At 41.9% G+C, this 26349-nt stretch overlaps 1 protein-coding gene and 1 non-coding gene across 6 annotated transcripts in view; both read left to right on the forward strand.

Annotated features, from left to right (window-relative positions):
• SPEN (spen family transcriptional repressor) overlaps positions 1 to 26349 on the forward strand; it is a 99611-nt gene that overhangs the window by 52407 nt on the left and 20855 nt on the right. For 3 of the 5 annotated variants that reach the window (XM_039473557.2, XM_074380117.1, XM_074380118.1), the window contains 5 exons: positions 12878 to 13038; positions 14323 to 14523; positions 18686 to 18837; positions 24615 to 24740; positions 25092 to 25205. In XM_039473557.2, coding sequence (XP_039329491.1) covers positions 12878 to 13038; positions 14323 to 14523; positions 18686 to 18837; positions 24615 to 24740; positions 25092 to 25205 — 754 coding nt within the window. Of the gene's footprint in view, positions 1 to 6810; positions 10191 to 12877; positions 13039 to 14322; positions 14524 to 18685; positions 18838 to 24614; positions 24741 to 25091; positions 25206 to 26349 lie in introns of those variants that run through there. The other 2 variants (XM_074380119.1, XM_074380116.1) reach the window with 2 other exon arrangements.
• LOC120366256 (small nucleolar RNA U13) lies at positions 14118 to 14219 on the forward strand. The gene has a single exon (XR_005580987.1). It is a non-coding gene; the product is annotated as a small nucleolar RNA U13 (small nucleolar RNA).

The following is a 26349-nucleotide window of genomic DNA, read 5'->3' on the forward strand; positions in this document are numbered from 1 at the left end:
AAGTGCTGGGATTACAGGGTGAGCCACTGCACCTGGTCCATATTATGTCTTTAATGCCAAAACTTAGAAGGCTTCAAAAAAGTTGTTTTTTTAATTGTAAAATATACAAAGCATAATATTTACCACTTGAATCATTTTTTTTTTCTGAGACAGGGTATTTCTCTGTTGCCTAGGGTATTTCTCTGTTGCAGTGGTGCAGTTACCCCTCACTGCAGCCTCAACCTCCTGGAATCAAGCTACCCTCCCATGTAGCTGAGACTATAGGTGCATGCCCAGCTAATTTTTAGGGTTTTTTTTCTTTTGTAGAGATGGCGTCTCTGTTGCCCAGGGTGGTCTCAAACTCCTGGGCTCAACTGATTGTTCTGCTTCAGCCTCCCAAAATGCTGGGATTATAGGTGTGCGTCACCCATGCCTGGCCTCATTGTAACCATTTTTAAGTGTATAGTTCTGTGCCATTAAGTACATTCATATTGTGTGACCATCATCACTGTCCATTATCATTAAACAATAACTCCCATTCCTTCCTCCCTTAGCCTCTGCCGACTACTGTTCTGCTTTCCGTCTCCATGAATTCTTGACAACTCTGAGTATCTGTATGCGTGGAACCACACAGCATTTGTCCTTTTGTGTCTGGCTTATTTAACTTAGCATATTTTCAGGGTTCATCTGTCTTGTCACATGTATCATAATTTAATTCCTTTTTAAGGCTGAGTAATATTCCTTAATTATTTTTGGGTAAGCTTTAGTTGTCTACCAGTTATCCTGTTGATCAACTAGTTCCATATTTCTTTTGTTTAATTCTACCCAAAGATAGTAATAAATTTTAAAACATTAATTACAACTATAATTGCATCCCAAATAATTACTTAGCCTTTTTTTTCCTTTCCTTTCCTTTTTTTTTTTTTTTTTTTTGAGCCAGAGTATTACTGTCTCCCAGGGTGGAAGAGGGCAGTGGCATGATCTCCACTCCCTGAAACCTCTGCCTCTCGGGTTCAAGCGATTTTCCTGCTCAGTCTCCTGAGTAGCTGGGACTATAGGCGTGTGCCACCATGCCTGGGTAATATTTTTTTGTATTTTTAGTGGAGACAGGGTTTCGCCATGTTGGCCAGGCTGGTCTTGAACTCCTGACCTCAGGCATTTCACCCGTCTCGGCCTCCCAAAGTGCTGGGATTGCAGATATGAGCCACCATGCCTGGCCTATAGTTAATCTTTTGTGAGCATGGTAACCACATAAAGCATATTTAAGCACAATTGTAAACAGTATTTTCTGCCAGAATAAGACACTTTTTAAAAACTGAGTCTGTAATGATGCTTTTCCTCTCATTTATATAAACTATTAGACTTGAGAATAGAAGAGAAATAATGAAACTGATTATTTATTGTGTTCAATTTTGCTGTAACATACATTCATTCATTCATTCATTCATTCATTGATTTATGACAGAGTCTCACTCTGTCGCCCAGGCTGCAGGGCAGTCGTGGGATCTTGGTTTACTACAGCAATTATCCTGTCTCCGCCTCCCAAGTAGTTGGAACTGCAGACGCACGCTACCACTCCTGGCAAAGGTTTGTATTTTTTGTAGAGATGTGGTTTCACCATATTGGTCAGGCTGGTCTCGAACTCCTGACCTCAGGTGATCCACCTGCCTCGGCCTCCCAAAGGGCTGGGATTAGAGGTGTGAGCCATTGTGGCTGGCCACATTTTTGCTTTTTAGTGTATCAACACAGCATTTCCTTAATATATATCCTAAATTTAAAGAGTTTAGACAATGTTTCATTAACTTTGGCTCTAAAGGGCTTCATTGATCAATTATACAGTTGAGTATTTACTTTCCTAATAGTTGCACAGTCACCAGTTAGATCTGACTCATTGCCCTGATGTCATTTCTGATGAACTTTACCTGGGAAAGACAGGTTGTGAGACCCCTTGATTGAGCAAAGCATTATAGACAAAAAGCAGTAGGTAGCTTACTTTGACTGTTTTGGAGTCGCTCATCTTTTTCTAAGGAACAAGGAGAATGACACTAACTTTGTATTTTACTTCTTAACTTATCTTGTGTGTATGTGTAAAATAAAATTTACCATTTTAACCATTTTTAAGTGTTCAGTTCAGTGGCACTTAAATACATTGACATTATTGTGCAACCATCAGCACCATCTATCTCCAAAATTTTTTCATTGTCTCCAACTGAAATTCTATACCCGTTAAACAATAACTTTCAATTCTCCCTTTCCCTCAACCCCTGGCAACCACCATTCTGTTTTCTGGTTTTGTGAATTTGACTACTCCAGATACCTCTTATAAATTGAATTATACAATATTTTTTTGGTATGGCTGGTTTCTCTTATTTAGCATAATATCTTCAGAGTTCATTCATGGCATAGCATTTGTCAAAATTTCCTTTTTTTTAGACAGAGTAGATAGGGTCTCACTCTGTTGCCTAGACTGGAGTACAGTGGCATGACCTCGGCTGACCACAACCTCTGTCTCTCATGCTTACGCGATTCTCCTCCCTCAGCCTTCTGAGTAGCTGGGATTATAGGCATTCGCCTCTACTGCTTGGCTAATTTTTTTGTATTTTTAGTAGAGGTGGGGTTTCACCATGTTGACCAGGCTGGTCTTGAATTCCTGACTTCAGGTGATCCGCCTGCCTTGGCTTCCCAAAGTGTTGGGATTACAGGCGTGAGCCACTGCACATGACCAAAATTCCTTTCTTTTAAAGGCTGCATAATATTCTGTTTTATGTGTATGCCATATTTTGTTTACTGATTCATCTGTCGATGAACACTTGTTTTTTTTTCACCTTTTCGGCATTTAACATGCTATGAATTTGAGTGTACAAATATCTATTTGAGTTCCTGTCTTCATTTCTTTTGAATATATAACCATAGTGGAATTGCTGGATCATGTGTAAGTTAGTGTTTTGGGGAACCCCATGGCTGTACCATTTTACCTTCCCACAAGTAATGCACAAGGGTTCCAATTTCTTCACATCCTTGCCAGCACTTGTTACCTTGCTTGCTTGTTGTTGTTTTTTTTTGGGGGGGGGGGCGGGGGACAGGGTCTCACTTTGTCATCTAGGCTTCAGTGTAGCGGTGCGATTTTGGCCCACTGCAACCTTGATTTCCCAGGTTCAAGCCATCTTCCTGCCTCAGACCCCGCCCCCCAGTAGGTGGAACTACAGGCGTGCACCACCATGCTGGCTAATTGTTTTGGTATTTTTTTGTAGAGACGGGGTTTCACCATCTTGGCCAGGCTGGGCTTGAATTCCTAAGCCTGCCTTGCCCTCCCAAAGTGCTAGGATTACAGACGTGAGCCACTGTGCCCGGCAGTTTATTTTTAATAATAGCCATCCTAATGGGTGTGAGGTGATATATCATGTGGTGGAGTTTTTTTTTGTTGTTGTTCTTTAAAAGATCCAGGTTATCACTGTGTTACTCATGCTGCACTTGAACTCCTGGGCTCATGCGATCCTTCTGCCTCAGGCTCCCAAGTGATGTGAACTATAAGTATGAGCCAAGTTTCACAAGGTTATGGTTTGCATTTCCCTAATTATTAGATGTTGCGTATTTTTTCCTGTGCTTATTTCCGATTTATGTATCTTTGGGGAAATGTTTGTTGAACTTTTTGACCAGTTTTGAATCAAGTTGCTTTTTGTTGTTGAGTTGTAGTGTGCTTTCTATTGTTGTTGTTGTTTTGAAACCGAGTATCACTCTGTCACCGAGGCTGGAGTACAGTGGCATGATCTCAGCTCACTGCAACCTCTGCTTCCCAGGTTCAATCAATTTTTCTGCCTCAGCCTCCCAAGTAGTAGCTGGGACTACAGACGCACCCTACCATGCCCAACTAATATTTGTATTTTTAGTAGAGACAAGGTTTCACAATATTGGCCAGGCTGGTCTCAAACTCCTGACCTCAGGTGATCCACCCACCTTGGCCTCCCAAAGTGCTGGGATTACAGGTGTAAGCCACTGTGCCCGACTTATAGTATGCTTTTTTTTTTTTTTTTTTTTTTTTTGTGAGACGGAGTTTCGCTCTTGTTACCCAGGCTGGAGTGCAATGGCATGATCTCGGCTCACCGCATCCTCCGCCTCCTGGGTTCACGCAATTCTCCTGCCTCAGCCTCCTGAGTAGCTGGGATTACAGGCATGCGCCACCATGCCCAGCTAATTTTTTGTATTTTTTAGTAGAGACGGGGTTTCACCATGTTGACCAGGATGGTCTCGATCTCTTGACCGCGTGATCCACCCGCCTCGGCCTCCCAAAGTGCTGGGATTACAGGTGTGAGCCACCGCGCCCGGCCCAATTATTTCCTTCTTATTTTAACTCCTTTTTAAAGCCTTTTTTAAAATTATTTTTTTAAAGACAGGGTCTTGCTCTGTCACCCAGGCTAGAGGGCAGTGGCGTGATCTCGGCTCACTGCAACTTCCGATCCCCAGGTTCAAATGATCCTCCCACCTCAGCCTTTAAAAAAAAGGCTTAAATTTTAACTTACTTTTTTTTAACTCCTTTTATTTTAGAGTTAAAAAAAATAGGCGCTTGAGTCAGGTGTGGATGGTATATGCATGTAGTTGCAGCTTATAGGGTGACTGAGACAGGAGGATGATTGAGCCCAGAAGTTTGAGACCAGCCTGGGCAACTTGACAAAACCCTGTCTGTACTAAAAATGCAAAAAAAAAAAAAAAAAAAAAATAGCTGGATGTTGTGGTGCGTACCTGTGGTCTGTGGTCCCAGCTACACAGGAGGCTGAGGTGGGAGGATTATTTGAACCTGAGGATCGGAAGTTGCAGTGAGCTGAAATAACGTCACTGCCCTCCAGCCTGGGTGACAGAACAAGACCCTGTGTTTAAAAAAAAAAAAACAGGTTCCATCAGAAGTGGTAGAGTTGAAAATGGTAGTGGTGTCACATCAGATTATATACTGAATTATTTTTTTTTAATTATTATTTATTTATTTATTTATTTATTTATTTTGAAACGGAGTTTCGCTCTTGTTACCCAGGCTGGAGTGCAATGGCGCGATCTCGGCTCACCGCAACCTCCGCCTCCTGGGTTCAGGCAATTCTCCTGCCTCAGCCTCCGGAGTAGCTGGGATTACAGGCACGCACCACCATGCCCAGCTAATTTTTTGTATTTTTAGTAGAGACGGGGTTTCACCATGTTGACCACGATGGTCTAGATCTCTTGACCTCGTGATCCGCCCGCCTCGGCCTCCCAAAGTGCTGGGATTACAAGCTTGAGCCACTGCGCCCGGCCTGAATTATTTGTTTTTAAAACTTTCTAGGCTTAAAACATTACATTTTAAAATTATGGAGCTTTTGTTTATTGTGGATAATACCTATTGAACATTTGCCGTATTGAAATTAAAACTTTTTTTTGAGACGGAGTTTCCTTCTTGTTACCCAGGCTGGAGTGCAATGGCGCGATCTCGGCTCACCGCAACCTCCGCCTCCTGGGTTCAGGCAATTCTCCTGCCTCAGCCTCCTGAGTAGCTCGGATTACAGGCATGTGCCACCATGTCCAGCTACTTTTTTGTATTTTTAGTAGAGACGGGGTTTCACCATGTTGGCCAGGATGGTCTCGATCTCTTGACCTCGTGATCCACCCGCGTTGGTCTCCCAAAGTGCTGGGATTACAGGCTTGAGCCACCGCGCCCGGCCAACTTTTTTTTTTTTTTTTTTTTTTTGAGACAGAGTCTCACTCTGTTACCCAGGCTGGAGCACAGTGGTGCAATCTTGGCTCACTGCAACCTCCGCCTCCTGGGTTCAAGCGATTCTCCTCCCTCAGCCTTGGGAGTAGCTGGAACTACAGGTGCTCGCTACCACACCCGGCTAATTTTTTTTTGTATTTTTAGTAGAGATGGGGTTTCATCATATTAGTCAGGCTGGTTTTGAACTCCTGACCTCGTGATCCGCCTGCTTCAGCCTCCCAAAGTGCGGGGATTACAGGCGTGAGCATGATCTCAGCTCACTGCAACCTCTGCCTCCCAGTTTCAAATGATTCTCGTGCCTTAGCATCCCAGGTAGCTGGGACTACAGGCGTGTGCCACCACGGCCAGCTAATTTTTGTATTTTTATCAGAGACAGGATTTTGCCATGTTGGCCGTGCTGATCTTAAATCCTTAGGGTAAGTGGTCCGCCCGCCTCAGCCTCCCAAAGTGTTGGGATTACAGGTGTGAGCCACTGCGCCTGGCCTGGAAATCTTTTAAACATCTGGTTTAATAATGTAGTTAGATTCTATAACCAATTCTGTTTTCAAACTGTGATTATAAGGTTTTTTGGGTGAAGTATATGAAGAAAATCTGGCCTCACACAGATACACAGTTGAAATAGGGAAGATCTTACAGATCTCCTAAAAGGGTTTTGGGTCCTCTCAGGTCCTCTTATACTTAGATAACTGCTGCACTAGAAAGATACAGTTTGGACTTGTTAAAAAAAAAAAAAAAAAAAAGATGTGGAAGTATTATTATCAAGTGTGGTGATGCATTGTGCTTACTTTGGTTAAATGCCTTTTAATCTTCTACCTTAAAAAAAAAACAGGCCGGGCGCGGTGGCTCAAGCCTGTAATCCCAGCACTTTGGGAGGCCGAGGCGGGTGGATCACGAGGTCAAGAGATCAAGACCATCCTGGTCAGCAAGGTGAAACCCCGTCTCTACTAAAAATACAAAAAGTTAGCTGGGCATGGTGGTGCGTGCCTGTAATCCCAGCTACTCAGGAGGCTGAGGCAGGAGAATTGCCTGAACCCAGGAGGCGGAGGTTGCGGTGAGCCGAGATCGCGCCATTGCACTCCAGCCTGGGTAACAAGAGCGAAACTCCGCCTCAAAAAAAAAAAAAAAAAAAAAAAAAAAACAAAAAAACAGCATAGATCCATATTTGCCATAAGTAAATATTTACAAATAATACAAGGATACACTAATCATTCATTGGGTGTCACTCTTGTATGTTAACAAATAGAGCCCTCAGTCATCTTATAAATAGCATACCCAGTGCCTTGACGTTTTCAGTGGTAAGAGTCAAATGCTCATATAGTTCTGTGTATAAAATGGCTGCAGGAATAGGATTAGTTGATGATCTGATATCATTATTACTTTATGAGAATCCTAGCATCCTATATTCTGCTTATCAATAATTAATATATAACCATTTACCTACTCTTACATATCTTCATAAGGAAATACTGGTCAGGTCTGCTTCTTTGTTTTTTCTCTTTTCTTTTCTTCAGTAATCTTAATTACAAATTATAAGAAATAATTTGTCCTGTCAAATGTTGTTAGGAAGAGTGTAACTAGATTTCTTTTTTTTTTTTTTTTGGGATGGAGTTTCGCTCTTGTTACCCAGGCTGGAGTGCAATGGCGCGATCTCGGCTCACCGCAACCTCCGCCTCCTGGGTTCAGGCAATTCTCCTGCCTCAGCCTCCTGAGTAGCTGGCATTACAGGCACGCGCCACCATGCCCAGCTAATTTTTTGTATTTTTAGTAGAGACGGGGTTTCACCATGTTGACCGGGGTGGTCTCGATCTCTTGACCTCGTGATCCACCCGTCTCGGCCTCCCAAAGTGCTGGGATTACAGGCCTGAGCCACCGTGCCCGGCCTAGATTTCTTTTTAAATTGTGTTTCTGTTTTTTTAAATTATACTTTACGTTCTGGGGTACATGTGCAAATCGTGCAGGATTGTAACACAGGTATACATATGCCATGGTGATTTGCTGCATCCATCCCCCCATTATCTACATTAGGTATTTCTCGTAATGTTATCCCTAAATTGTGTTTCTTTAAAATTTTTTTTTCTCTTTGTGAGACAGAGTCTCACACTGCCCAGGCTGGAGTGCAGTGGCACGATCACACCTCACTACACCCTTGACCACCGGGGCTTAGATGATCCTCCCACCTCAGCCTCCTAGGTAGCTTGGACCACAGATGCCTGCCACTCTGCTTAATCTTTTGTAGAGATGGGTTTTTGTCCTTTTACCCAGGCTGGTCTCAAATTCCTGGGCTCAATTGATTTGCCTGCCTTGACCTCCCAAAGTATTGTGGCTGGCCCCAAATTGTTGGGTTTTTTTTGAAGAGACTGGGATCTTGCTATGTCATGTGTATGCTGGTCTCAAACTCCTATGCACAAGGGATCCTCCTGCCTCAGCCTCCAGAGTAGCTGGGACTATGGGCACATGCTACCGTGCCCAACTTCCAATTCTTTATTTAGAGTGATATTTTTAATTGTTATTGAACATGTAATACTGATTGTTGTGCTTGGGTAAATTCCACTTTCTTTCTTTTAAATTTATTTTTTTGAGACTAGTCAAGTGCAGTAGTGAGAAGAGGGGAAAGAATAGAACAAGGAGTTCGATCTGTAACTGACTGTGAACAGTCAGTTGAGATAACTCACTACCTTCGGACCAGCCAATTCCACTTTCTTAAAACAGTTAGTCAATACACCATTGTTACTACCTTTTTTTTTTAATTTTATTTTTTTTTGAGACAGAGTCTCACTCTGTTGCCCAGGCTGGAGTGCAGTGGTGCGATCTCGGCTTACTGCAACCTCTGCCTCCCAGGTTCAAGCAGTTCACTGCCTCAGGCTCCCAAGTAGCTGGGATTACAGGTGCTCACCACCATGCCCAACTAATTTTTTGTATTTTTAGTAGAGATGGAGTTTTACCATCTTGACCAGACTGGTCTTGAACCCCTGACCTCATGATCCACCTGCCTCAGTCTCCCAAAGTGCTGGGATTACAGGTGTGAGCCACTGCTCCCAGCCTATTACTACTTCTTTAAGACAACTCAAATTAGCTTCTGATGAACCATTTTTGGCTTTTCAGAAACAGCTAAATACTATATCTTGCACTTTGATGAACTGTTGTGATTCTTTAGCTCTAACAAAATTGTGAACATAAAAAAATTTTAAAAATTAAAATGGACAAGATTCCAGGCATTTGGGCCTTCTGTCAATTTAGTAGGACTGAAAAGTATTTGGGGGCCTACATTCATGCCCTCATTTTGATTCAGTATCTTGAAATCCCTGGTACATTGCAGTTTAGGTTATATCAAAATGTGAACTCAAGGCCAGGTGCAGTGGCTCACGCCTGTAATCTTAGCACTTTGGGAGGTTGAGGTGGGTGGTTCACTTGAGGTCAGGAGTTTGAGACCAGCCTGACCAACATGGTGAAACCCTGTCTCTCCTAAAAACGCAAAATTAGCCAGGTATGGTTGTGCACTCCTGTAGTCCCAGTTACTTGGGAGGCTGAGGCAGGAGAATCACTTGAACCTGGGAGACATTGGTTCCAGTGAGCCGAGATTGTGCCATTGCACTCCAGCCTGGACAATAAGAGCGAAACTCCATTTCAAAAAGAAAAAGAAAAAAAAAAGTGAACTCAAAACTTGTACTGTTTTATTGTTTCATAATTCATTTTAAAATCAATTTTCCTTTCTAGTTGCCACTTCACATTAGCAGATGATTCTGAAAGTTAAATTCTACGTCTTGTTTCAGAATTTGTGTGGTAGTAGGGAATTCACCAAAAGAGAGTGTGATAATTCCCCACCCCCCCAACCTTTTTTTGAGGTCTCAAACTCCTGACCCCAGTGATCTCAGGTGATTCACCCCTCTTGGCCTCCCAAAGTGCTGGGATTACAGGCATGAGCCACTGTGCCTGACCTGTGTTAGTGTTTATAATAAATCTGATTTCTACCATTATTTTTGTGCTTTATTTTAAAGGCATTATCACCATTGATTATTAACCTTTGTCTCTCTCTTTTTTGGGGAGAGGGATGCAGGGGCAGAGTTTTGCCTTTGTTGCCCAGGTTGAAGTGCAGTAGCACAACCTCAGCTCACTGCAAGCTCTACCTCTTGGGTTCAGGTGATTCTCTTGCCTCAGCGTCCGGAGTAGCTGGGATTATAGGCACGTGCCACCATGCCTGGCTAGTTTTTGTATTTCTTGTATAGACGAGGTTTCACCATGTTGGCCAGGCTAGTCTCGAACCTCTGGCCTCAAGTGATTCACCTGCCTCGGTCTCCCAAAGTGCTGGGATTACAAGCATGAGCCACCACACCCAGAATATTTTCATCTTTTTTTTTTGAGACGGGATCTGGCTCTGTTGCTCAGGCTGGAGTGCAGTGGTGTGACCATGGCTCACTGCAGTCTCAAACTTACAGGCTCATATGATCCTCTGCCTCAGCCTCCCAAGTAGCTCGGATTACAGGTATGTGCCACTATGTTCAGCTAATTTTAAAATTTTTCTTTTGTAGGGATAGGGTCTTGCTATGTTGACTAGGCTGGTTTTGAACTCCTGGCCTCAAGCAGCCCTCCTGCCTTGGCTTCCCAAAGTGGTGGGATTATAGGAACTAAACCACTGCACCCAGTCAAGTTTTAATCTATTGCTTTAACATGTGAGAGCTAAAAATGATGCGTAAATTATTAGTTTTCTGGAAACATCTTTTCTATAAGAAAACATAGTATTTATTAAAAAAGAAAAATAAGGTAGCGGTTGGTTGTGTTGGCTCACATCTATAATCTCAGTACTTTGGGAGGCCAAGGTGGGCGGATCAACCAACCTGGCAACATGGTGAATCCCCATCTCCACTAAAACTACAGAAATTAGCTGGGCATGGTGGCACGTGCCTGTAATCCCAGCTACTTGGGAGGCTGAGGCACGAGAATCTCTTGAACCTGAGAGGTGGATATTGCAGTGAGCCAGATCGCACCACTGCACTCCAACGTGGACGACAGAGCGACACTCTGTCTCAAAAGAAAACAAAAGGGCTGTAGCAAATTCTTTTCAAACTAGACTTGGACTCATTTGTCTGGATGGATCAGCGATTGTCCTGAATATGAGAGCTGTAGTTCTAGTACAAAGACAGAAACTACCATGGGTCCTTTCTTGTAGCTAGTGTGCTTAAGATGGATTCACTACTCAGAATGATTTGCTTGAAAGGTGAGGAGGTCGTAGGGCCGGGCGCGGTGCCTCACGCCTATAATCCCAGCATTTTGGGAGGCCGAGGCGGGTGGATCATGAGGTCAAGAGATCGAGACCATCCTGGTCAACGTGGTGAAACCCCGTCTCTACTAAAAATACAAAAGTCTGGCATGTGCATTACTGAAAAGAGAATTTTATGTTTCTCATGTAGTTCTTAGGCATAATAAACTTTTTTTCCTCTGAATCTACATAGAGAACTAAGGCATAATAAACTTATTTAAATTTTTTTTCTTAATTTGACTGTGTAAGTAGCATTTCCTTCTTGTCCTTCCATTGACTGTCTTTCTGTTTGACGGTTTTATTAAACTGAGGTGGTTTCATTAACTCTCACTTTTCAATGTTATCCACAGTGAAAAAAGCCTAAACTAACATGACTCTAGTAATTTACACAATATTTATTCATCAGTCCTTAAGTAATTTAAAAATTGCACCTACATGGAAAATTATTTTGGATATTGTTTTTCTAAAAATTACTCATGAGGTAGTAGTGTTACTGCTACTAATAGTAACTGAGCAGTGCTGCTTCATTTATTTTACTTGTTGTTTTTTGAGACGGAGTTTCGCTCTTGTTACCCAGGCTGGAGTGCAATGGCGCGATCTCGGCTCACCGCAACCTCCACCTCCTGGGTTCGGGCAATTCTCCTGCCTCAGCCTCCTGAGTAGCTGGGATTACAGGCACGCGCCACCACGCCCAGCTGATTTTTTGTATTTTTAGTAGAGACGGGGTTTCACCATATTGACCAGGATGGTCTAGATCTCTTGACCTCGTGATCCACCCGCCTCGGCCTCCCAAAGTGCTGAGATGACAGGCGTGAGCCACCGCGCCCGGCCCTACTTGTTTGTTTTAAAGACAAGGCCTGGTTCTCTTACCCAAGTTGGTCTCAGACTAGGCTTTAAGTGATCCTCCTGCTTCTGCCTCCCAAAGTGCTGGAATTACAGATGTCAGCCACCATACCCAACCCTGTTTTACTTATTAGATACCTGTCATATTTCAAACTTTCTAAACTTGTGCGGTTTTATTTCTTTTCTTTTTCTTTTTTAAAGACAGAGCCTTGCTCTGTCACCAGGCTGCAGTGCGGTGGCGCAGTCTCAGGTCACTGCCACCTCCGCCTCCCGGGTTCAAGCAATTCTCCCTGCCTCAGCCTCCCAAGTAGCTGGGTCTACTGGCATGAGCCACCATGCCCAGCTAATTTTCACATTTTTAGTAGAGACGGGGTTTCACCATGTTGGCCAGGCTGGTCTCAATTTCTTGACCTTGTTATTTGCCTGTCTCGGCCTCCCAAAATGCTAGGATTACCCACTGTGCCCGGCCTATTTTATTTAATTCTTAACCCTGGGATATAGGTACTATTATGATTATTTTCATCTTACACATTTGATATTGGAGGACATTGGGTATGATGAAATTTTAGAAATACTATTTTCATTTAGTTTTATTATGTTGGCTGAGAGTCCTGTGTTCCATGCAGTAACTTTGAGCATAACATTGTGATAGGAAACCCGTTTCAAACATGTTAAGTGATTTGTCCAAGGACACATGCTGTATGTCTGATCCAAGATTTGAATCTAGACCTCTGAATCCAAATCCCATATATGCGCTATTGTTATTATTACACTAAGTAAATTGCATTCACTAGTCTGACTTCATTTGAAAAAAATTGTTCAAGTTATTAATAGAATGCAACACTCATATTGGTGGTACATGGTGGTAAATGAAGATTATACTTTTGTGCTCCTGCATTTTTATTGTCTTCTGACACCTCCAAATCTATGAGATAGATATGTAGAATGCAGGGCCTCCAGAAATTCCAGTCAGAAAGTTTAGACTTGTTGGTTATTTTAAGAAGTTGTATAATGCTACTCATTTTCTGTGTGTCTTTTCACTGAAGTTTGTTGTTGTTGCCTTTTTACAGCAGTGATTCCAGCAGTAGCTCAAGTGATGATTCTCCAGCTCGATCAGTTCAGTCTGCAGCAGTCCCAGCACCCACTTCCCAGTTGCTTTCATCTCTGGAAAAAGATGAGCCCCGTAAAAGTTTTGGGATCAAGGTCCAGAATCTTCCAGTACGCTCTACAGGTAAGATTTTGTGTGAATGTTCTTTTCTCTGTGCTACTACTGAGAATGGGGTATGATACTGCATTACGTTGAAATAACTTCGGGCATAGAATTATAGAAAACACACTTCAAAATATTAACATTTTAAATGAGGAAAGCCATGAATAATGGAAAAGTCTGCTTAAGCTATTCTGTGGTCTCTCCTTGAAATATTTTTAATTGACAGCTGATCATAGTATACTATTACTCCTACATTAGGCATGTTGAGCTTGTAAACAAGTTAAAATTGTTAATAGTCATGCTAACAAAGACAAAATTAAGTATTTCTTAGCTAAGTGTATTTCAGTGATTGCTTAAATTATTTATTAAAATAGCCTATAAAACTTAGGTATCAGGTTTGTGAATAGAGTTATTGAGACACCAATGTCGATGGGCTTTTTATTTAGAACTCTTGGTAATTTAGAAATGGACAAGGGAGTTTATTGGCTTGCCTTTCTTTCTGTGCACCTTTTGTATTTCTAATAAAGCAAACCAACACAAGCCCCCCAGATGGTATGATTCATCTGTAAAATATATTAAAATTGCTTAGCATGCTACATGACACTTCTCACACAGTTTTATCATTGAGATGTTCCTTGGAAAGATAGAAAGATGCCTTAACATTTCAAGTCTCTTGACACTTTTATTTAATTATAAATATATATGTAAAGTTTTATGAAACATATGCCAAAGTAGAAGGAATAGCAAAATGAATTTTCCTTAAACAATATCCAACATTCAGAAATCATTTTGTCATTTTTGCTTTATCTGTTTCCTGTCTTCCTGCTCTGCTACAGTTTTTTTCTTTCCACCTTTAAAGTGAATCCTTGACAATGTTTTATTTCATACCTATTTACAGACGTATATTTATATATATCTATATCTATAATATATGAGGACATTTTTTCTGCATAGCATTATTATTACTTAACAACCAATACTATCATCTAACAGTTTGTTTTCAGAATTGTACAATAATCTCCAGTATGTCTTTTTGGGGCTTTTTTGTTTGAAAAAGTAATGTTTTAATGACATAAAACTTAGGTAAAAAACCAAGCTAGATGCTTTTGTGGTTCGTAAGCATGATGATTGGATTTTTATGCCATGTAAGATGTGCCTCCCTCAGGCCTTATTATGACAATTGGCATATTACCTATCTGACATGAATAAAACAGTAAGAAACCTGGGCTAAAGATTCGTTAGGTTGCTTATTGAGTTGTAATTAAATTAGAATAACTAATAACTTGGTTTTGTTTGGGAATTTAGATACAAGCCTTAAAGATGGCCTTTTCCATGAATTTAAGAAATTTGGAAAAGTAACTTCAGTGCAGATACATGGAGCTTCAGAAGAAAGGTATGGTCTGGTATTCTTTCGACAGCAAGAGGACCAAGAAAAAGCATTGACTGCATCAAAAGGAAAACTTTTCTTTGGCATGCAGATTGAAGTAACAGCATGGATAGGGCCAGGTAAGACACATGCAAGCTGAGTTTGAGTTACACATTATACACAACTGTGTTGTATAAGAGGGCAGCATATAATCCTCATTGTGGGCACTATTTTGGCTTTATTGACATTTCCATTGTCTTCTGTTTAAAAAGATGATTCTGTTTATTGTTCAACTTAATAAAAAGCACTGTTTGCTGGGCATGGTGGCTCATGCCTGTAATACCAACACTTTGGGAGGCCAAGGTGGGTGGATCACCTGAGGTCGGGAGTTTGACACCAATCTGACCAACATGGAGAAAACCCATGTCTACTAAAAATACAAAATTAGCCACGCGTGGTCACGCATGCTTGTAGTCCTAGCTACTCAGGAGGCTGAGGCAGGAGAATTGCTTGAACCTGGGAGATGGAGATTGTAGTGAGCTGAGATCCCAACATTGTACTCCAGCTTGGGCAACAAGAGCGAAACGTCTCAAAACAAACAAACAAAAACAAAAGACATTGTTTTGGTTAGGGAGGATAGATTTATCTGTAGCTATAATGGAGAATTGCTGACTGTTAAGAGTCTGAAAGATAGAACTATAGACCCTTACTGAGTCCAGCCTTCCCAAAGGATTGAATTTATCAAAATTAGGAGGTAATTCCTAGGAGTGTGACAACAGAATTATCTTGAATTAGAAAGCAAACTACCGCCGGGCGGGCACGGTGGCTCAAGCCTGTAATCCCAGCACTTTGGGAGGCTGAGGCGGGTGAACCCCGTCTCTACTAAAAATATAAAAATTAGCTGGGGATGGTGGCGCACACCTGTAGTCCCAGCTACTCAGAAGGCTGAGGCAGAAGAATTGCTTGAACCCAGGAGGTGGAGGTTGCAGTGAGCCGAGATTGCACCATTGCACTCCAGCCTGTGTAACGAGTGAAACTCCATCTCAAAAAAAAAAAAAAGATTCAAATCCAAGAAACCTAACTTTGCATATAGACCAGACCCTTTGGTAGCATCTACAATTTCTTTTCCCACATGAAAATACAAGTTCAAGAAGTTTTTTTCAAAGATGTGTAGGCATTAAGACTTTGACTGGTTATGAAGTTAAGTGAACTACATATGGAAAACTTACTTTTTTTTTTTTTTTTTGCTAACTGAATTTCTGATTTTGAAAATCTGCTGGGTGTAGTGGCTCACACCTTGATTGATTGATTGATTCATTGATTGATTGGAAACAGGGTCTCACTCTGTCACCCAGGCTGCAGTGCAGTGGCATAATTATGGCTTACCAAAACCTTGACCTCCTGGGCTCAAGTGATCCTCCTGCCTTGGCCTCCCAAAGTGGCAGGATTATCAGCATGAGCCACTGTGCCTGGCCAAGCTCGTGCCTACAAACACTTTGGGAAGCCAAGGCAGGAGGATCCCTTGAGCCCAGGAGTTTGCAATGAGCCTGGGCAGCAAAGTGAGACCCCATCTCTACCAAAAATAAAAAATCAGCCAGGCCTTGTAGTCCCAGTTACTTGGGAGACTGAGGTGGCAGGATTGCTTAAGCCCAGGAGTTTGAGGCTGCACTGAGCTATGATCCCATCACCACACTCTAGGCTGGGCAACAGAGCAAGACCCTGTCTCCAGTGTTGGGGGTGGAGGAGGAGAAAGAAAATGTACCAGGCCATTTGGTGGAAATGAAACCATTAGAGATTTTAATAGTTGCAAATAACATTTCCCCCTTGTGATTCTCCCTTTCAGAGCACAAACCTCAAGATTCTATCTGAATTTTTTGAAATATTTTAAAATGTCTGCCTACACTTAAATTAAGACCAAGCTAAGCTTAAAATGATATACACTCCTTTGTGATATGCAGAATAGATGGAGATAGCTATTATGGGCCCTGGGCAGTTTCTGGGTCCACCTGAGTTTGTGAAAGTACATAGTCTGATGAAAGTGGCAAGATTAGTTGAGTTACCATTAGAGCCATCAGTCTGGGATCAGAAGTGAGATGCATTCTGACTTAACTCTAGGTCCCTGAAGTTGAGTTTTTAAAAATGCCAGTGTCAGCCAGGTACGGTAGCTCACGCCTGTAATCCCAGCACTTTGGAAGTCTGAGGCGGGTGGATCACCAGGTCAGGCATTCGAGACCAGCCTGGGCAACATAGTGAAACCCTGTCTCTACTAAAAATACAAAAAATTAGCTGGGCGTGGTGGCGAACACCTGTAATTTCAGCTACTCGGGAGGCTGAAACAGGAGAGTCGCTTGAACCTGGGAGGCAGAGGTTATAGAGAGCTGAGGTCCCACCACTGCATTCCAGTCTTGGCAACAGTGCGAGACTCTGTCTCAGAAACAAAAAACTAAAAACCAGTGTCATTGACATCATCACTAATGTTCAGTGGCTGGCCCTAAATGCTTCGTTTCAGTAAAGTTGATTAAATATTAATTTTTTGGATGGCTTTGTTGTACATTAAGAGAAAAGAACACACAGTATTTTCCTGTAATTGTTATCAACAAAACCTTTAGGGTTCCCTTCCTAGACCAAGTTAATAAATGGAGCTTCAGAGAAAGGCTATGACTGAATTAGAGATTAAGCCAGGGCTTTTGATCATAAAAATCAGAGGCCGGGTATTATTTTGATTATTTGATTATTTTGATCATAAAAATAATCCGGCCGGGCGCGGTGGCTCATGCCTGTAATCCCAGCACTTTGGGAGGTCAAGGAGGGTGGATCACATGAGGTTAGGAGTTCGAGACCCAGCCTATCCAAAATGGCGAAACCCTTCTCTACTAAAAATACAAAAAATTTGCTGGGTGTGGTGGCGGGTGTCTATAATCCCAGCTAACCTGAAGGCTGAGGCAGGAGAATCACTTGAACCCAGGAGGCAGAGGTTGTAGTGAGCCAAGATGACGGCACTGCACTCCAGCCTGGGCAACAAGAGTGAAACTGTCTCAAAAAAAAAAAAAAAAAAAAAAAAAAAAGAAATCATAGGAATCATTTAACCTCTTTCTATTTGTCATTGGGTACCATGGAATATCAAACGATATTATTAAAATATTGCTTTAATTAGTTTTCATAGTAACTTTTGTATCTAAAATTTCTGCATTTAGACAGTTGATTTATTAGTATGAGAGGGGCGAAATGCTAAATATCTTACAAAATGTTGAAAAGTAAATGAAATTAAACAATGAAGCTGGACTATTTTCAGCTGAGTTTTTATGTCTATTTCAGAGTGTAGTTTTATACTCCAAATTGAGAGCCTGCTGCATAATTTTGGAAACTATGATTAGGCTCAATTAATTAATTACCATTTTTGCAAAATAAATCAGGCCAGGTGCAGTGTAATCCCAGCACTTTGGGGAACTGAGGCAGGAGGATTGCTTGAGCCCAGAGACCAGCCTGGGCAACAAAGTGAGGCCTTATTTCTGCAGGGTGGCAGGGAAAACTAGCTAGGCATGGTGGCTTACACTAGTGGTCTCAGCTACTTAGAAGGCTGAGGTGGGAGGGTTGCTTGAGCCTGGGAGGTCAAGGTTCCAGTGAGCCATGATTGTGCCAGTACACTCCAATCTGGGTGGCAGACCTGCACTCTGTCCCAGAAACAACAACAAATTACCTTAGCAAAGATATGTATCTATTTTATTTTTGGAGTTAAGTTCTCACTTCCATCACGCAGGCTGGAGTGCAGTGGCATGATCACAGCTCGCTGCAGTCTCAACTTCCTGTGCTCATGCTGTTCTCCCACCTCAGCTTCCTGAGTACTGGGAATACAGGCGTGTGCCACCATACCTGGCCAATCTTTGTAGTTTTTGGTAGAGATGGGGTTTCAACATGTTGCCTAGGTTAGTCTCAAATTTCTGGGCTCAAGTGATCCTCCTACCTTGGCCTCTTAAAGTGCTAGAATTACAGGCATGAGCCACCACTCCCAGCTAATTTAGCAGATTTAAATCAATTTATTTTTTAATTGTAAACATTAAACAAAGTGTTAACTTTAGCCTTAAATTTTTTTGAAATGTTTCTTTAGCCTTTGTATTCCTTTTTTGCTTTCGAGTTAATAAGGGGTAGCTATTTCTGAAGGTGTTTATAATATTTTAGTTTATGTAAGTATTCAAACCCATTATTTCAGAAATTTTGTTTTTTAAATGTAGATTTTCCCATGATATACAAATATGCATTAAAATACTCTCTTTTCTTTTTACTCTGCCCCCGTTCCACTTACAGAGACAGAAAGTGAAAATGAATTTCGCCCCTTGGATGAAAGGATAGATGAATTTCACCCCAAAGCAACAAGAACTCTCTTTATTGGCAACCTTGAAAAAACCACTACTTACCATGACCTTCGCAACATCTTCCAGCGCTTTGGAGAAATTGTGGTATGTTGCGTTTACCATGAAAACAATTTTAGATCTTTGTCATGACACATGAAGCATAGTACAGATTCCATTTGGAAAGGTGCTATTTAATGGTGTAATGAATATTGCTGTGCTTTAGCTCTTGCTAAAAGATAATCCAGAGAAACCCATTGGGTATGGTTCTATATATATGTGAAAATATAATATATGTCTTTTGTTTACACACGTTTTCTTTCTTTTTTTTTTTTTTTTTTTTTTTTGAGAAAGAGTATCATTCTGTTGCCCAGCCTGGAGTGCAGTGGCATGATCACGACTCACTGAAGCCTCAACCTCCTGGGCTCAAGCGATCCTCCCATCGCTCAGTCTCCTGAGTGAGCTGGGACTATAGACGTGTGTCACCATGCCCAGCTAATTTTTGTGTTTTTTTGTAGAGATGGTGTTTCACCATGTTGCCCAGGCTGCTTCTTACTCATTTTTATCTTTCTTTGTTCTTTGAGTTCTATTTTAATCTCTAGTTCTGTGGGTTGAAAGGAAAATCTGGAAGAAGAGAAATGTTTGTAAAAAAGCAGCAGCAGGCTGAGCGTGGTGGCTCATGCCTATGATCCCAGCACGTTGGGAGGCTGAGGTGAGTAGATCACTTTGAGCTCAGAAGTTTGAGACTAGCCTGGGCAACATAGTGAAACCCTGTCTCTTAAAAAAATAGGAAAATTAGCTGGGCTTTGGTGCTTGCTCCGGTAGTCTAAGCTACTGAGGAGGCTGAGGCTGGAGAATCAGGTGAGCCCAGAAAGCAGAGGCTGTGGTGAGCCCAGGAAGCAGAGGCTGCAGTGAGCCCAGGAAGCAGAGGCCGCAGTGAGCTGAGATCACACCACTGCCCTCCAGCCTGGGTGACAGAGTGAGACCCTGTCTTCAAAAAAAAAAAAAAAAAAAAAAAAGAATAAGTTAATATACGATTGTTTTGTGATCACAATGCGTATCAGAAATACTTTGGGGATTACCAGAACATGGATGTTGTGTGCTAGCAGTTCAATTCTGTTAGGAAGTTTTAATTTGAATCACTTTTTTTTTTTTTTTTGAGACTGAGTTTCGCTCTTGTTACCCAGGCTGGAGTGCAATGGCACGATCTTGGCTCACCGCAGCCTCCGCCTCCTGGGTTCAAGCAATTCTCCTGCCTCAGCCTCCCGAGTAGCTGGGACTACAGGCACTCACCACCATGTCTAGCTAATTTTTGTATTTTTGGTAGAGATGGGGGTTTCACCGTGTTGACCAGGATGGTCTTGATCTCTTGACCTCGTGATCCACCCGCCTCAGCCTCCCAAAGTGCTGGGATTATAGGCGTGAGCCACTGCGCCCGGCCTTGAATCACTTTTTATATTATGCAAGTAATCGTTAGATTAAAAGGTACAAGAAGTTTTCTGTTCCTTTATGACTCAAAATTTGAGTAAGTTTAAAATGAAAATATTTTGGTCACAGCTTTATAGTTTTGGGATATACTATTATTATTGTTCTAGACAGAGTTTACTCTTGTTGCCTAGGCTGGAGTGCAGTGGATCGAGCTTGGCTCACTGCAGCCTCCCCCTCCTGGGTTCAAGCAGTTCTCCTGCCTCAACCTCCTGAGTAGCGGGGACTACAGACACCCACCACCACACCCAGCTGATTTTTGTACTTTCAGTAGAGATGGGGTTTCACCATTTTGGCCAAGGTGGTCTCAAACACCTGAGCTTGTGATCCACCCGCCTTGGCCTCCCAAAGTGCTGGGATTACAAGCGTGAGCCACTGCGCCTGGTGAAATTCTTTATATTTCAGAATCACTTTGTATTCTGAAAGATACCAGCCTTTCTCATCTCCTCAAAATCTTACATAGGTAACTTCTGTAGAAATCTGCACGTGCCTTCTTTCCTGGTTTAGCCACAGCAAACTTAGAGAACCGCGACCTCCAATTAATCCTCCAACAATGTGATATTACAGATGCTTGTCCAAAAAGTCACACATCTGAGGTTTTGTCAAAGCACTGGAAGCCCTGGTAGTTAGTTTTTGTCCTTGATAGGTATGTCAACCTCACCCCCAACATACTGCCTGGCTAATAGAGAAATGGATAACTTCATTTTCAATTATTTTGATTTGTCAGATTCTTTTGGTTTTGAGGGAGTAGCATACTCTAATTCCAGTTCTACTGCCTACCTAGATGGGTGATGTGGAATTCAGTTATGTATCTGGGCTCCAGCTTGTTTTGTCTTTAGACAGTTATCTGTTATTTATTTGTTTGTTTGTTTGAGATGGAGTTTCGCTCTTGTTCCCCAGGCTGGAGTGCAATGGCATGATCTCGGCTCACTGCAACTTCTGCCTCCCCATTTCAAGCGATTATCCTGCCTCAGCCTCCCAAATAGCTGGTTTTACAGGCATGTGCCATCATGTTCAGCTAATTTTGTATTTTTAGTAGAGATGTGGTTTCACAGTGTTGGTCAGGCTGGTCTTGAATTCCTGACCTCAGGTGATCCACCCACCTTAGTCCCCCAGAGTGCTGGGATTATAGGCGTGAACTACCACACCCAGCCAGTTATCTGTTATTTAATTTGGTGTTGGTATTCATAGGTCTGTGAATTGATAAAACTTTCAGACCTACTTTTATATGAAGATAGCTGGTACTTTAGACTTCAGAGCAGTGTAAAAAGCTGTAGTTGGGCAAATGGATACATTCTTATCACCAGGTTTGCTAAAAATGTAATGATTATTGTGTTTTAAGAGTTGTTCTCAATAAGGTGGACATGTTAGTATACTGTTTGAAACCATAATCTCATCAATGTTAGTATTTGCTGATCATTTATTTTATTTTATTTTATTTATTTTTGAGAGAGGATCTTGCTCTGTTGCCCAGGCTGGAGTGCATTAGCAAGATCCTGGCTCACTTCAACCTCTGCCTCTCAGGTTCAAGCGATTCTCTCATCTCAGCTTCCCAGGTAGCTGGAACTACAGGTGCCAGCCACCACACCTGGATAATTTTTGTACTTTTTGTGGAGATGGGGGTTTTACTGTGTTACCCAGGCTGGTCACGAACTCCCGAGCTCAAGTGATCCACCTGCCTCGGCCTCCCAAAATGCAGGGATTATAGGCATGAGCCACTGTGCCCAGCCCTGAGTGTCACTATTGTTCTTTTTTTTTTGAGATGGAGTTTTGCTCTTGTTGCCCAAGCTGGAGTGCAATGGCGTGATACTGGCTCACTGCAACCTCCGCCTCCCGGTTCAAGTGATTCTCCTGCCTCAGCCTTCCGAGTAGCTGGGATTATGGGTGCATGATACCGCACCTGGTTAATCTTTTTCTATTTTTAGTAGAAACAGTGTTTCACTATGTTAGCCAGGCTGGTCTCAAACTCCTGACCTCAGGTGATCCACCCACCTCTGCTTCCCAAAGTATTGGGATTACAGGTGTGAGCCACTGTGCCTGGCTGAGTGGCACTGTTTTAAATAACCCACAAACTCTGGGAAAACAGTCTGTTGCTTATTGATAACAGATGATGCAGTAGCCAGAAGAACTATTTCAGTGAATCTGCTCACCAGTATTCTTAGGAGATAATTTCTCTTAAATGGAATTATCCTGGGTTTTTACATTCTGCATAATTAAAAGTTAGCTCCTGTTTACCATTATTTTGAGGAATTTTAAGTACAGATTAATTAATTTTTATTTACTTTTTTAGAGAAAAGTCTCCCTGTCACTTAGGCTGGAGTGCAGTGGTACGATCATAGCTCACTGCAGCCTCGAATTCCTGGGCTCAAGGGATCCTGCCTTAGCCTCTTGGGCAGCTGGGACTATAGGCATGTACCACCATGCCCAGCTAATTTTTAAATTTTTCATACAGAAGAGGGTCTTGCTGTGTTGCCCAGGCTGATCTTGAACTCCCAGCCTGAATGATCCTCCTGCCTTGGCCTCCCAAAGTGCTGGGATTACAGCTGTGAGCCATTGTACCCTTTCAGATTATTACTTTTTTTTTTTTTTTTTTTTTTGGAGACAGAGTGTCGCTCTTGTTACCCAGGCTGGAGTGCAATGGCACGATCTCTGCTCACCACAACCTCCGCCTCCTGGGTTCAAGCAATTCTCCTGCCTCAGCCTCCTGAGTAGCTGGGACTATAGGCACGCGCCACCATGCCCAGCTAATTTTTTGTATTTTTAGTAGAGACGGGGTTTCACCACGTTGACCAGGATGGTCTCGATCTCTCGACCTTGTGATCCACCCGCCTCGGCCTCCCAAAGTGCTCGGATTACAGGCTTGAGCCACCACGCCCGGCTGCAGATTATTACTTATTAAAGTACCCATCAAACAGCTCTGTAAATATGTTACTGTTTCAAGTCTTGATTATTGGCTTGTGACCCTTAAGGACATTTATATGATCATAATACTTATTCTGCTATATATGGCCCAGGTCATTGTTGTTTACATACAGATTTTGCCAGCTAACTGTTGTTTCTCTGGACCATTTTCCATGTCTAAGCCAGGTTTTTTCACTGCCTCCTCTGAGTAGGCATGGGAGTGTCAGACACAACTATAGGCTTTATGCATTCCAAAGATATGGGAGCTTCCTTTATAAGTGTTTCTTTTATCCAAGAACTATGGTCGGTGGATCTTCACAAAGGAGTTCAGGTGTTTATATATCCATCCATTCTGCATGTGAGAGATTATTACCACACTTTTCAATCACCAGCCTTGGTTCAGTTGGATATACTGATAGAATGAGTCGTTTCATTCAGGATTGCATGTTTTAAAATGCTTTCTGAAAACTTGATTTATCATTCTTAATCATATTTTATTTATTTTTTTGAGATGGAGTTTTGCTCTTGTTACCCAGGCTGGAGTGCAATGGCGCGATCTCGGCTCACCGCAACCTCCGCCTCCTGGGTTCAGGCAATTCTGCCTCAGCCTCCTGAGTAGCTGGGATTACAGGCACGCACCACCATGCCCAGCTAATTTTTCGTATTTTTAGTAGAGACAGGGTTTCACCATGTTGACCAGGATGGTCTCGATGTCTTGACCTTGTGATCCTCCCACCTCGGCCTCCCAAAGTGCTGGGATTACAGGCTTGAGCCACCGTGCCTGGCCTAATCATATTTTATTTTATCATGTTTTATTTTTTAGATGGAGTTTCACTTTTGTCACCCAGGCTGGATTGCAGTGGTGCGATCTTGGCTCACCACAACCTCTGTCTCCCAGGTCGAAGCGATTCTCCTGCCTCAGCCTTCCAAATAGTTGGGATTAGAGGGATGTGCTGCCATGCCTGGCTAATTTTTGTACATTTAGTAGAGACAAGGTTTCACCATGTTGTTGGCCAGGCTGGTGTCAAACTCCTGACCTCAAGTGATCTGCCTGCCTCTGCCTCCCAAAGTGCCAGGATTATATGAGTGAGCCACTATGCCTAGCCAGGCATCATATTTTAAACGGCCTGACCCCTGATAACGATTCTAGATATTGCAGAAGGGAATTATTTCTTAGGATCTCATTACATAGGCTGCCGTTTCTTTATTATCATAAGTTTCTCTTAATGCTGTTATTAGGAATTTTAAATTTTAAATTGCAATGCTGTTGTTCCTCTGCCGAGAGCTTCACATAGGAACGATTTGTTCTGTGACAACAAATGCTGTATATTTTATAGCAGACTTCTACCTTACAATTGTGTTAAGATGTAGTTTTTTAACTAAGTAAATGATGATTGGTAACGTAACTTTTTTGAGAAATAAATACCCTATATGGACTTGGTTCATTCCAATTTATTTTCTGGGGCATATTGCTAAGTCGTATTGATTGGCTTTTTCAGGATATTGATATTAAGAAAGTGAATGGAGTTCCTCAGTATGCGTTCCTGCAATACTGTGATATTGCTAGTGTTTGTAAAGCTATTAAGAAGATGGATGGGGAATATCTTGGAAATAATCGCCTCAAGGTAAATGAATTTGCATAAATTATTGTGCTGTTATGATTTGCTTTGATTTTTAAGATTTAAATTTTTTTTTGTGTGTGTATGCCAGATTATTTAAGATCCCAGTAAGACAGATAACCATAAAGGTGATATACTTCTTTGCATTCCCATCCTATTATGTACTATAACCTGATTAATACTCAACTAACCAGGCAGGATTGCTTTTTTATAAATTTCTATTTGATTTTAACCAGTTGGTTCCCACTTGAGATGCTGATTTGAAAAGATTACTATAGAAAACCAGTTTTCTCAGAATTCTGTAGTTGAATAGTTATTGTGAACTTTACTAATAGAAATTTTGTGTTTTATATTCAGCTGGGTTTTGGGAAGAGCATGCCTACAAACTGCGTGTGGCTAGATGGGCTTTCTTCGAATGTGTCGGATCAGTATTTAACACGACATTTCTGCCGATATGGGCCTGTGGTAAAGGTAAGGGGGAGGTTTCGGTGTGTGGTTCAGACTTCTGACTCCCTTGTCTTGGTATCCTATCCTTTCAGTCTCAATTGCTAGCATTGCCTATTTCTTTTATTTAATAATTAGCACATTAAAATTATGTTTGCTAAGATTTGGTCAAATAAGGACATTTGCATCTGTTGCCTTAAGTTACTTTGAAAAACTATTTTAAACTAGCCAAGATGATTAATTTTTTTTTTTTTTTTTGAGACGGAGTTTCGCTCTTGTTACCCAGGCTGGAGTGCAATGGCGCGATCTCGGCTCACCGCAACCTCCACCTCCTGGGTTCAGGCAATTCTCCTGTCTCAGCCTCCTGAGTAGCTGGGATTACAGGCATGCACCACCATGCCCTGCTAACTTTTTGTATTTTTAGTAGAGACGGGGTTTCGCCTTGTTGACCAGGATGGTCTTGATCTCTTGACCTCGTGATCCACCCGCCTCGGCCTCCCAAAGTGCTGAGATTACAGGCTTGAGCCACCGCGCCCAGCCCAAGATGATTAATTTTGATACTATTCTCATAGTATAGTTAAACAGAATGAAATAGAAATGTTGCTTATGGATTTTTATAATTTTTTCTTACATTAAAATTAATCTGGTTATATAGTTATTCACATTTTACACTAAATATGTAATTAGACTTTTTTAAATGAAGGGAAGTTCACACAACAGAATATTCATCTAACCAAGGTTTTTTATGTAACACACCCATAAGCAACAGGAAAAGGGTCTCCAGACCCAATTCAGTGTGTGAAGGTAAAGCTTCCCGTCCTTAAATTTATATTTACTCTCCAGTGGATATATTGTATATCCTTGACAATACTTTATTTATTTTTTTTTTATTAATTGAGACAGAGTCTCACTCTGTCACCCAGGCTGGAGTGTAGTGGCAGGATCTCGGCTCACTGCAACCTCTGTCTCCTGGGTTCAAGTAGTTCTCCTGCCTCAGCCTCCCGAATAGCTGGGATTATAGACATATGTCACCATGCCTGGCCTGGCTAATTTTTGTATTTTTTGTAGAGACGAGGTTTTTGCCATGTTGGCCAGGCTGATCTCGAACTCCTCACCTCAAGTTATCTACCTACCTCTGCCTCTTAAAAGTGCTGGGATTACAACCGCTGTG

The sequence above is a fragment of the Saimiri boliviensis genome, chromosome 11 (genome assembly GCF_048565385.1).
Source record: "Saimiri boliviensis isolate mSaiBol1 chromosome 11, mSaiBol1.pri, whole genome shotgun sequence".
NCBI classification, from domain to species: domain Eukaryota; kingdom Metazoa; phylum Chordata; class Mammalia; order Primates; family Cebidae; genus Saimiri; species Saimiri boliviensis.